General features: G+C 41.8%; 1 protein-coding gene across 1 annotated transcript; it reads left to right on the plus strand.

The window, feature by feature from the left end:
* Positions 1-10,359: 10,359 nt before the first annotated feature.
* On the plus strand, positions 10,360-11,352 carry LOC131675295 (uncharacterized). The gene has a single exon (XM_058954223.1). The coding sequence runs from the start codon at positions 10,360-10,362 to the stop codon at positions 11,350-11,352; it is 993 nt and encodes a 330-aa protein (XP_058810206.1).
* Positions 11,353-12,131: the final 779 nt, after the last annotated feature.

Here is a 12,131-nt window from a genome sequence, read left to right on the forward strand (position 1 = left end):
GTGATGGAAAAGCGAAAGTAGCTACAAAAATTTCACTTTGAGTATTTGCCGAGAGTATTTGAAGGGCTTAAAACAGGACCACGTAATACGAACGGATGCTCACAAGAGATACTATATAAATTTATTATTATTTATTTAGTTGTAACACGTTTCGTTTCTTTAACTCGGTTTGCAATTAGCTTTCCCAGTTAATAGCCCAAATAACGTCGCGCTACTATTTATTTAGAAAAAGGGGAAGTACGGAAGGCACATTCGCTTCGTCGCGGAAGGTGTCGATGGGCTTTCGGCTATATGCGAATTCGTATTACAAAGAAAAGACCGTGCAAGCCTGTCTCCCTGCGGTAAACGCAGTGGAGACAAAGCTTCGCCTCACACTTGCTCGTCCCGTTGTCCAGCAGATGCGGTGCGGGTTAACGCACTCATCTACCTGTCCGCGTCCAGATGATTATTCGCGAGAGAGAGAAAGCACCGAGGCGCGTATCGATAATGCAAAGAGTACCTGACCTAGGAGGGGCGTCGTCGGGAATCCGGCGATCTGCTTCGGCTGGCGTCGTTCCGTCACTCCTCGAGGTCCCTTTTGCTAAGATGGCTCGTGCTCTTGGACTTCTAGGAGAGTCCAGGAAGGGCTGGTGGTCTTTCGTAGTCCTTGTTACTGCTTCTCGTCGCCTAAAAAGGGCTGATGATTACTTATCACTTTCTCACTCGGTTTTCATTTTTTCTGTCGCTCGCGATGCTGGTCAGACCAGTACTACAGAGGCGCGCTCTCATGTCTCGCGGCATTCCCGCCCCTTCCCTCAGTACTGAAAATCGGCCGAGCATCGCCAGCTACGCATACATGTGCGAGTCACGCTGACGAGACAATCTCTCTCTCTCTCTCTCTCTCTCTCTCTCTCTCTCGATATCTCTCTATCCTTTTATCACACGGCTCCAAACACCAACGCCAATTAGGAACTAAACCTGAAACAATGCCACATCGAGCGTCGATACTTCGTCCGAATCTCCAAGACATCGATATGGCAGAGGCGAAGGGAAAGGTACGAGACATATAAGAGAGAGAGAGGCAAACAGGGTGAGCAATCTCAACGATTGCCTCACCCGTCACATATTTATTTGTTTATAAAAGTAAATATACATAAATTACATAATCGCAATAAATATACATACATTACACAACTAATAAATTATGTAATCCAGCAGAGGAAATAGTATTCCTGTTTGCCGGTCTGGACATACTTAAACTTAAAAACTAATAAAATAAAGTATAAGTAATGAAAACAAAAAATATATTTATATAGTCCGCTTGAAATGTAATAATCAAGAACCTATCAAGTAAAGCAAACTATTATAATTCAATTAATGTACTTCACAATGTTATACACTTATCACCAAAATCGAATAAGCATTGTTCTGCCTGTGGTTCTATTGCTGTAAGTTGCTTTTTTATCACTTGCATAGCAGATTTTCTCTATGTGATTAAGTCTGGTCGGGTATGTAACTCCTACTACACATGTGACTATAATGGGAAAACATACTTTGATGTTGTTGGAAAGAGTAGCAATTACAGTTTGATGTAAAGACTATATCATCAACAACTATTATATCTTTATGTTTAGGTTAGAATTTTAGTCCGTAAACGGAACTGGTATAAATTTAAGTACATTGTACTCCTCTGCTGAAGTAAATAATAGCTTTATTATTGCCTAAATTACTGATATCATCATAAGTCATTCTAATGCAATTTGGTTGTTCTATTGCCTTGCCTGAGACTGACTCAATTTTGTTTGTTATTGCTTTAATGTTGTTAGCTTCAGCCATTTGATCTATTATATCAAAAACCCTTTCTATAGGATTATATTTAGTAATGTGTTCATCAAATCATGATTCTGGTTTTGAGTTTAATACTTTTAAAAATGTTATTGGTTTAAAACCCTTAATGTAGGGTTTATAGGAGTCGTCATAGTTTATATCTAGTAAAGTTTAAATGGTTGTTATATTATATGATTCAGTGTATTTGTTAGTTAGATTAATTATGTTTTCCATTTCTTTTATTGGTCTGTTTAGCATTTTTTATAATGGTAAATGGTCATTCTAGAGTGTGATCTACTATTATGAAGGTTACAATTACCTTGAGCATATATGTATGTTCTAATATCTAGTAATATGTTGTTTGGGAAAATTGTATCTTTATGGACTTCCGATGTTGGATACTCAATTCCATTTAACCATTTTTCCAATTATATGAGTAAATTCTTACAGTTATATTTATCTTTCTTAGTTTTCTTACTTGGTATAATAAGTTTTATGGGTTCTGTTGTATCCATAATTTGAGTTTTGTTTTCCTAGTATGTAAATTTTCTTTTGATTTTTAATTTTTTTAGGTAAATTGTTAAATAATGTAATAGCCCTGATATAACTGTTTTTGATGCTGATTTATCTTAATCTTCTTGGTACTTGTAGGCTGTTGTTTCTTGTTTTCTTGTTTTTATTATTGTATGTTATAGAAAGTTCATCATAATGTTACAGTAATGATTTCAATGAGAAAGTTTTCCCGCCCTACAACAAAAAGTTGTTTCTCAATGATGAATTTATTTTTATTAACTATTTTAAGTAATCTGTTTTGCAAATTTTGTAGTCCTTTAATTCTACCAGAATAAGCTCCTTCCCATGCAATAATTCCGTTAAATGCAATAATAATAAGGCGTAATAAATCATCCTGAGCACTTCCGTGCTCATTATTCTCGATAATTTGTAAAAAATAAAGGTTAAATACTTGGTTCTTTTGTATCAATTTTGTAAGTGAAGGTGTCATCTCATATTACTATCAAAAGTTATAACTAGATACTTTATGTTGTTTTGTCTGTGAATTGTTTTATCTCTTATAGAAATATTCAAGTTTTTTTGTGTGCTATTACAGTTATTTTCAAATTGAACATATGCTGTTTTATCAATGTTTAATGATAGTTTATTTTAGGTTAACCAGTCGCCTACTTTTTGTAATTGATTATTAATTTTTTTTTCAACTTCTATCCAACTCCTACCAGAATATAATTACGAAAATTACGAATTATAAATGTAAAATAAGAACTTCAAAATATTGTGTTGATTGTGAGAAATATTATTGTAAAATATATGAAAATGTCCATTCTTCATAATTACAAAAACAAAATTATAAGTTTACAAAAATAAAAAAGAAAGTAAAACATTAAAAAAAAACAAAAAACAAGAAATTCTTTGTGAACGCTATTTCGACGTAGTGAAAATTGAGCAACATTCATTCCGAATAGCTAAAAGCGTTTAGACAAACCTGAAAAAACCTAAAACAGTTATAGTAATCATAATTTAAGCTCGATTATGAAATTTTTGAATTTTTTCGTCGGAAACAAAGCACTTGACGAAATAATTACCAAGAACAAAAGAAGTTTAGAATTAGCCGAGGAATACGCCTGAATTTTTTCAAAGCGATTCAAAGGATTTTTAAAATTTATCAAATATTGACAATTTGCAAAATTAAAACAGTTGCTCGTAATTTCGCGGAAAAATTCAGGCGTATTTTTTGACCTATTCTAAATACTTTTTCTTCTGAAAAAATTTTTTTGTAAAATGCTTCATTTTTGAGAAAAAAATTCTTGAATATTTTGACAAAAATTTAGCACTTTGGGAGCCATTTTGAAATTCCTAACTAGTCAAACTGACTTCAGGACCCTATATTCTTAAAACTCAGATATCGCGTCCACGCTCTAGGTTAGTTCCAAGTCGATTCCAAATCGGTAACTCTTTAAAAACTCAATTTGAAATAAAAAATTATCTTCAAAATTCATGATTTTTTTACTTTAAACAGCATTTTTTGATAGAAAATGAAATTTTCCTGTAATTTGAATGATACTATCGGAAAGAGTACACTTTAAGCTTTAAGAGTGCATTTTATTGCTTCGAAATGCAATAGCTATGAGGGCGGAAAGAGAATTGTACAAAACGTGTCCGGCTGGGTCTTAATGTGTTAAGAAACTCAACTTTAAAGTTTTGTATCTTTTTTTTGTATGATTCAGCTTTATGTAATTAAAATATATTATAGATAATATTCTTGAGAATATATGTTTTTAATTTTAAGAATATCGTAAGAAAAGTGATTTTTTAACAAACTACATTAAGTACTTAACATCATTCAATGATATCTCGATGAAGATAAAAGATAACTCTAATCTGAAAAATTGATTTGAATGGGCAAGACTACTGCCTTGTCCTAACTCTACTTGTTTCTAGAAATAAAATTTATTCACGGTGTCATATAACCATGAACATAGCAAAATATCATGATCTTCGTACTTTTATATTAGTATATCTCGAGAATCTTAGGTAATAGATCAATTTTGAATCCAGATTCCGATTCAGTGATTCGAAAACTTACCAAAATAAACTATTGTGTTTTTCGATTTGTGCTATTTTGAAATTTTGTCGTTCTGTATAATCATCTACAAAATTGGTTCAACTCATGGAGAATAGTAGTAAATAAAAGCAAAATTATGCATGCGACGTTCATTCTTCGAAAAGAAATCTGACCACTAATTAGATTTAACGGTAAATACATTCTGTAAAAAAACCATGTAAAATATTTAGGAATACACTTAAGTCAGACGCTTACATGGAAAAAATATATATTCATTAAACGTAAACAAATAGTAGTGAAGAAAAATGTACTGGCTCATCAGAGAAATATCGGAGCTATCAACTGAATGTAAATTATTGCTACAGAAAGCTATTAATAAACCCATTTAAACCTATGGCATTCAACTATGGGATGCTGCTTCAAACTGGATTATTGAAATTGTGGAAAAATTTCAATTGACAGTCCTACGTAACATCGTACGGGCACCATGGTTCGTTCCAAACGAAATTATCCAAAATGAGCTACAGGTTTCGATAGTTAAAAAAGAATTTAAAAGTTTTTACAAAAAATATACCCCCAGACTACAACGTCATCCAAATAATATTATCTGTAAATTTTTTACGTCTATAACCAACACCAGCCTCAAAATACCTATTTTTCCCATTTTAAAACAAAGACAGAATACTTATTGGAGCATTATTCCAAATGTTATGTACATATTTTATATAGCAATAATATATACTTATTGTCTTAAAATATAAGAGAGATTGTAAAGAAACGTGATGTAATAAAAAACATTTAACTCATTGTAACTAAATTGAACTAAAATTGAACTAAAAAACTAGCAATTATAGTATAAAAGCTAAATAGCATTTTTTCGTGAGCTTTCATGACAAAAGTGCTTAAGATAGACTAGTTAAACCTGATTATAGTTTCTTATTGTGAACGGAAATAAGTTATATATTAGTAGTATGGATTAATCAGCGAGACACGAAATGTAAAAAAGATGAGCTCTCTATTGCGCCTTTCAGCAGCAATAATAAAAAAAAGTTTTATTAAAAGATTTGGATGTACGGAAAATCGCGAACAAAAGAGAACAAGTGGTCGCACTTATTAACATCGATAGAGAGAGAGAAAGCGAGAGAGAGAGAGAGAGAGAGAGACAAAATTGCCGGAGTATAATCTATTAACTTGAAACCGGACATTGTTGCTATACCCGTTAATGTCATGGATGTTGGTGTACACAGTGATCTTGTTGGGTCCGCTTCTCCGTCTTCGATATAGCTCTTGATTGACTTGTACCGAGCAAACAAGCTCTCGGGGAGCGCACTCACCAACGCTTTTCCGTACATCTTGATGATGCTCTGCCAAAGTACCTGATCTACACTCACAACACGCACAAGCTAGAAACGGAACGTACGAAACTTATGAAGAATTGTTGGCACGAATTTTTTGACGATTAGCCTTCTTACAAGTATAAGCTGTTCAGCCTTTCTGGAGTGTGTGTGTGTGTGTGTGTGTGTGTGGGTGTAGGCGGTGCGACTATGAGTTGAGTGGCAGCACTTTGTGTAGGGATCTACACGAGCAGCTAGCGTTAAGTGGGTGCTTCCCTACTCCTTTTAGTTAGTACTCCGGCGCTTCGGTCTGCGACTGGCCAGCCCTGCAGCACCCGGCCCGTACTCATCCGAACTCGATGACTCACTCCAACTATCCTCCCATTCGCTTGCCGATGGGCACCTCGGGCTATATTGCTCCCTAGACCCCCTCGGATCGGCGAACCGTGGTCTAGCACGCGGCGATCGACTTCCCTTTATTTTCACAGCGTGATTCTTTCGAGCGCCGCCCTTCAACAGTTCCCTCACTAAGTCTTCCCAGTTCTTCATGGCCTCCCCAACCTCATGTGGTAATGTCAGGGTACTCGTTCTCCTATCGGACGACCCCAATACTTCCTCCCCGGTAGCGTCGCTTTCCTCTTCGGAAAAAAATTCGTCCTCCGAAACCGGCTCAAGCGAGCTACTTTCCCGCCGCCGGCGCGACGCAGAGCGAGGACAATCGCTTCTACCGCGTCCGTCTATGTGGCGTCCGAGCTGCCGTCATGCCCTCAGCGCACAGCGCATCCCGTCTACCCGCCTGCATCCCCAACGCGGCCTCTTCTACGCGATATGAATTATTCGCGTTCTCAGATAACGCTGCTCGCACTTCCCTACGCATAACCAATCCAGGCAGGCTCGCGACGATGTTCCACGCCTGTCCGAAAACGTTAGACCCTCCCGCGACACTTTGGAACGCTACCTCTCCGTGAGGCGCCAACTCTTTCCTCGTATCGGCGGGAGCCGTCGCCCCATCATTAGACGCAATTTAGACATTATCCTGCCCGTCCTCGCTCCTATACTCTGACCCACTTCTCTGCGCCGCAACCGGTTGCAACCGCTCGTCCGCGGATGCCAACCTCTCTCGCCTGCGAGTTAACGCAGGCTCGATCCGGCCTTCCACACGTCCGTCGCTCACTCCGCTTCTATCCGGCTGCAGGTCCATGTTGACTTCACGCGATTCCTCCCGCAGAATACCCTCCGGTGGGCCCGGCATAACGCCCAAAAAATCACTAGGACTCAGGGGCGGACTAAACTCCGGCCGCTCACGCGAGATCATATAGCGCAGCATGTGCTCCTGAAGCTCCCTGAAGCTACCCGTCATGCTAAGGCCATAGCTCTTAAAGAGACTCAGTAACTCCGCGGGCGGCGTTTCATTGATTCGCCGCTTAAGGGCCCGTACTGATCTACCCTTTAGAATTTCGCGCATAATCGCGCTCGCCGTCCCGCTCGGCGGTATTTTGACAAGCTGCTTGCCTCTCGCGCCGCTCGAACACTCGATCCACCGTCACGCTCGCGATGTGGGCACAACCGACGATCGCGTCGAGCAACTGTCTCAATTATATACAAAAAACGAAATTAGACAAAAAGAAACACTGATGAACAATACTAACTTGTCTTAAATTACCGTCCGGCCTACACTCATCATTGGCGGATGCGACTTCTACGCATTCGCTTTGACACTGGTTTGTCCGTTACAACTCCGATCAATAATATAAAATAATATTTCAGGCAGTGCGAATTATACGCACTGCTCTGAGTCCTTAATCTCAAAATAAAACACAAATACTAACTACTCACTCTCGCCACGGCTCCCAGGCAAGGGCGCACCTTAGGTAATCCGCCAATCTAAACAGATTAGTACCCAACGGCCGTACCGATCAAGCGTCTAACTGACCGCGCTGACAATAACTGTTTCTTAAATTGACTCGTTTATTCGTCCTCTTACAAGGTGGCCGGGAAGATGCCAATGACGAGCCTCGCTTTGGACGCCCAAGCACGTCAACAACTGATGAAAACGTTCAAGCAGTGAAGAAAATTGTTCTGGAAAATCGTCGAATCACTATCAGAGAAGTTGCTGAGGATATTGGTATATCGTTTGGCTCGAGCCATGAAATTTTTTCTAACGTTTTCGGCATGAGACGTGTGTCAGCGAAGTTTGTTCTGAAATTGCTAAATTTTGACCAAAAGAACCGTCGCATGAGCATCGCTCAAGAACTGTTGAATGACGTCAACGACGATCCAGATATACTCAAAAGGGTCATAACTGGTGACGAATCATGGGTATATGGTTATGATATCGAAACCAAAGTCCAATCGTCCGAATGGAAGAGCCCAGATGAGCCAAGACCGAAAAAAGCACGCCAAGTTCGATCAAATGTCAAAGTTTTGCTCACTGTTTTCTTCGATTACCATGGCTTGATGCATCAGGAGTTCTTACCATATGGACGTACGGTCAATAAACAGTATTATCTTGAAGTTATGTGCCGTTTGCGAGAAGAAAACGCCCAGAATTGTGGAAAAACAATTCATGGCTTTTGCATCACGATAATGCTCCTGCTCACTCATCTTTGCTTGTGAGAGATTTTTTGGCTAAAAACAACACCACAATCATGCCTCAGCCACCATATTCACCGGATTTGGCCCCATGTGACTTTTTCTTGTTCCCAAAACTAAAGAGACCTATGAAAGGACGGAGATTTGCAACGATTGAAGAGATAAAGACTGCATCGCTGGAAGAGCTCAAGGCTATACCGAAAAGTGCTTATGAGAAGTGCTTTGAGGATTGGAAAAACCGTTGGCATAAGTGTATTGTATCTGAGGGGGATTACTTTGAAGGGGACAACATAAATATTGATAAATAAATAAATATTTTTTCTTAAAAATACAAAGTCACCTTACTTTTTGAACACATCTCGTATGTATGGTGAGTAGTGGCCTTCGACACGTTAGGTCGATGACTCACTCGCCCGTGCCTGAGCGTAGCAACGATAACACAACCATGCTACAAATTCGACCACGTATCTCTCTCTCGATCGGCGCGCTCTGTGAACCCGAGATGTGGAATGTAAACAAACACTGTTCGAGCTGCGACTTAACGCAGCTCTGCCGATCGTTCGATCACCTCCCCTCTCGGCCTCAACCGATCTTTTCTAATTCCTTTGTTTCCGCGAATTGCTTTTCTACTTTATAATTTCGCGCCCTGTCTCTCTTTCTTGCGACTATTTCAATCACGATTTCCGCGAGCTCCCCACAAGGGATGCCATGTAACACGTACGTTAGTAATTTTGAATTCCACGTGGAAAATAAGCCCGAACAACGTTGCGTCACAAATTATTTTAAGGGGAGAGGCTCGGAAGGCATGTTCGCTTCATCGCGGAAAATCAACGAGGGCTTATGTCATCCGGTAGTGTCAATAATCGCGGTTTACCTAATTACGAGAGATAGGTTGCACAAAGAAACTCATCCTTTCGAATAGTTATTTATATTTTATTACAACTCTCCTTTTTTACATGCGGCGTTCGACGTGTGCGTCGGCCAAGTCCGGGCTAGTCCGTTCCGTGCGAATTAACGCACAGGAGACAGAACATCGCCTTACAATTTTCCCGCGAGTTCCCGCGAGTGCTGTGTGAATTCACGCACGCAGCCACTCGTCCGCATCCGGTCGATACGATGCTCAGAGAGAGAAGTCGAGGCGCGCACCGAGAAATGGAAAAGGGTACCTGACCTTAGGAGGAAGCGCTGCTGTGGAAGTCCACGTCCGCTGGGCCAACTACGTAGTCCTCGAAAAAGTGGATATCTATGTAAGCGCAGCTGGTCTTCCTCTTCAATACTTTACACTCGTTAGCAGTAACTGGTCACGCATTTTTTCGTCGCCAGGCTTACCTAGCTCGGAATTCGTTGCTGGTCAAAGTCATACTAATACCGCGATCTCGCGCTTTCCGCGGCGTCTTCCGCGCCCCTCCCTATAGGTACCCAATCGGCCGAGCGCCGCCGGCTACGCACACATGTGCGACTCATGCCGACGACACTATTTTTCTCTCTCTTCCTCCTCTGCTTTCCGCTCTCGCTCCATCCGTCCAGCGCCAGATATCTCCGCCGATCAGGAATCAAACCTGCAACAAAGCCACATCGAACGTCGATACTCGGTTTTGATCAACCGAGACCGATGTGGCAGCGACTCAGGGGAAGGCACGCGGAAGAGAGAGAGAGGCGAAGAGGTCGAGCGAACTCAACGGTCGCTTTGCCCGACACAAGAGAGGAAATTGAAAATTGCGACCGATCATAAAGCACTTGTCTTTGCATTCACACAACGTTCCGACAAAGAGTCGCCGCGCCGATGACGGCAACTCTGCTACATCTCGCAATACACTACCCAGATCGAACACCTCCCGGGCCCTCAAAACGTCGTAGCTGACTACCTTTCTCGAGTCAACGAAGTTCGCCTTCCCCCCGAAATCAACACGCTCGAGTTAGCGAAAGCTCAAACCGAAGATCCCGAGCTTGCAGAGTTTCGTCAAAACCCTGAAAAACACTTGCTGAAACTCATTTTTCTGGTGTGAGGTCACTGACCAAGTCATTAGGCAACGTTACGTCTGGCCAGGCATGCACAAAGACATCAAGCTTTGGTGCAAAACATGCCTAGACTGTCAGGCATCCAAGATATCCCGACATGTCAAAAACAACCCCGCACCTTTCGTTGCACAAGACGGCCGTTTTCAACATGTCTACCTGGACCTTGTCGGCGAGCTCAAACCGTTAGAAAGCTTCATCTACTGCCTGACAATGATCGATCGATTTTCGCGCTGGACGGAAGCGGTACCAAACCGCGACAAATCGGCGCAAACAGTCAGCCGAGCCTTTTACGACCACTGGATGTCCAGATTCGGAGACCCCGAGGTAGTTACAACTGACCAAAGTTCAGAATTCGAGGCACGGCTCAACAAAGCACTCCTTTCACTAATCGGCTGTCGACGCATCCGTACTACGGCCTGGCACTCCAAAGGGAATGGCATGATCGAATGTTGGCACCTCACCGTTAAAGCGGTCATTATGTGCCACAATGACGAGAATTGGGTCCGAACACGCTTGTCTATTCTCCTCGGGCTGCGCAACCACGTCCGCGAAGAAACAGGTGCCTCCCCAGCAGAACACGTATACGGCACCGTACTATGCGTTCCCGGCGAATTCTTCCTCGAAGGTGAATTTACCCCCGATCCGCAGATATTCCTCGAGGAGTTCCGCGAACACATGCACAATGTGAGACCGATACCAGTCGCACATAAGCACAAGTTCCGTGCGTTCTTTTTCAAAGACCTGCATACTTGCACGCATGCCTGGCTGCTCACCGCGGCAGTCAAGAAGCCCCTCGAACGCCCTTACACCGGTTCACATAAAATCCTTGAGCGCATCAACGATTTAAACTATAAAATTGAGGTGAAGGGCACTCCCAAGGTCGTGTCAACGGAGTTGCTGAAGCTGGCACACTACCTCGCCAAATCCAATAGTGCACCGACACTTGCGTCCTCACAGCGGACTACTGCCAACACCGTACTTCCCGCTATCGATTTGCACATCACCCGCTCGTTGTTAGTGTAATTTCCTGGTACGCCCAGCTCACCTACCTTGCAGTGCATCGCATCGAACCGATTTAGCCCACCTCAGAGCCAAGCACCATCGCAGAGCCTCGCCACGGAACCCGCCGCCTCGAGCAGCCAACCCCCACTCGACCAATAACCCAATAACCCATGAAATACTGCACAGTCGTCCCGACCAACTTTAAGAACCTACCCCTCTGAGAAAATCGCATGCCAGAAGATCACTGTAAACCTCGCAACGAACGAGATCTTCCTGATACCTAAAGAATAGTTTGGCAATGCCTGATTACTTTTAAGTGTAATTATAAACATTTTTGTAATTTCGTCTATTTATTATTCATTAGAACAATCTCCTCCGTGCGATCCTTGTAGAGAAGCAACGTGTAGGGATCTACACGAGCAGCTAGCGCTAAGCGGGCGCTTCCCTACTCCTTCGAGCATCGCTGCCACCATGTAGGCGATCAGACCAGTACCGCTCTGTCCGCCGAGACGGCAGGTTGCTCCCTATATCATGTTACGTACCTCAATAAATAAGATTTCAACCAAATCTACAGCTGGTGTGTGTTCTCTCTCCTTCGGACTGGCATCTGGACGATCTTACTGGCGATGATCGCCACATTTGCCAAAAGCGAACGCCATCTATGAGTGATTCCGTTCCTTTTTTTTACGAATAGGCGGGAACGTCATTCTTCGAAGAATAACACGGGCTCCCGAGATATCCTAACCTAAAAGTGCAAAAAACACTGTTTGTGACTAAATTTGAGGTTTTGTCAGATCTTT

The sequence above is a fragment of the Phymastichus coffea genome, unplaced genomic scaffold (genome assembly GCF_024137745.1).
Source record: "Phymastichus coffea isolate CEN01 unplaced genomic scaffold, Cenicafe_Pcof_1.1 PCOF00018, whole genome shotgun sequence".
In the NCBI taxonomy this organism is placed as follows: Eukaryota; Metazoa; Arthropoda; class Insecta; order Hymenoptera; family Eulophidae; genus Phymastichus; species Phymastichus coffea.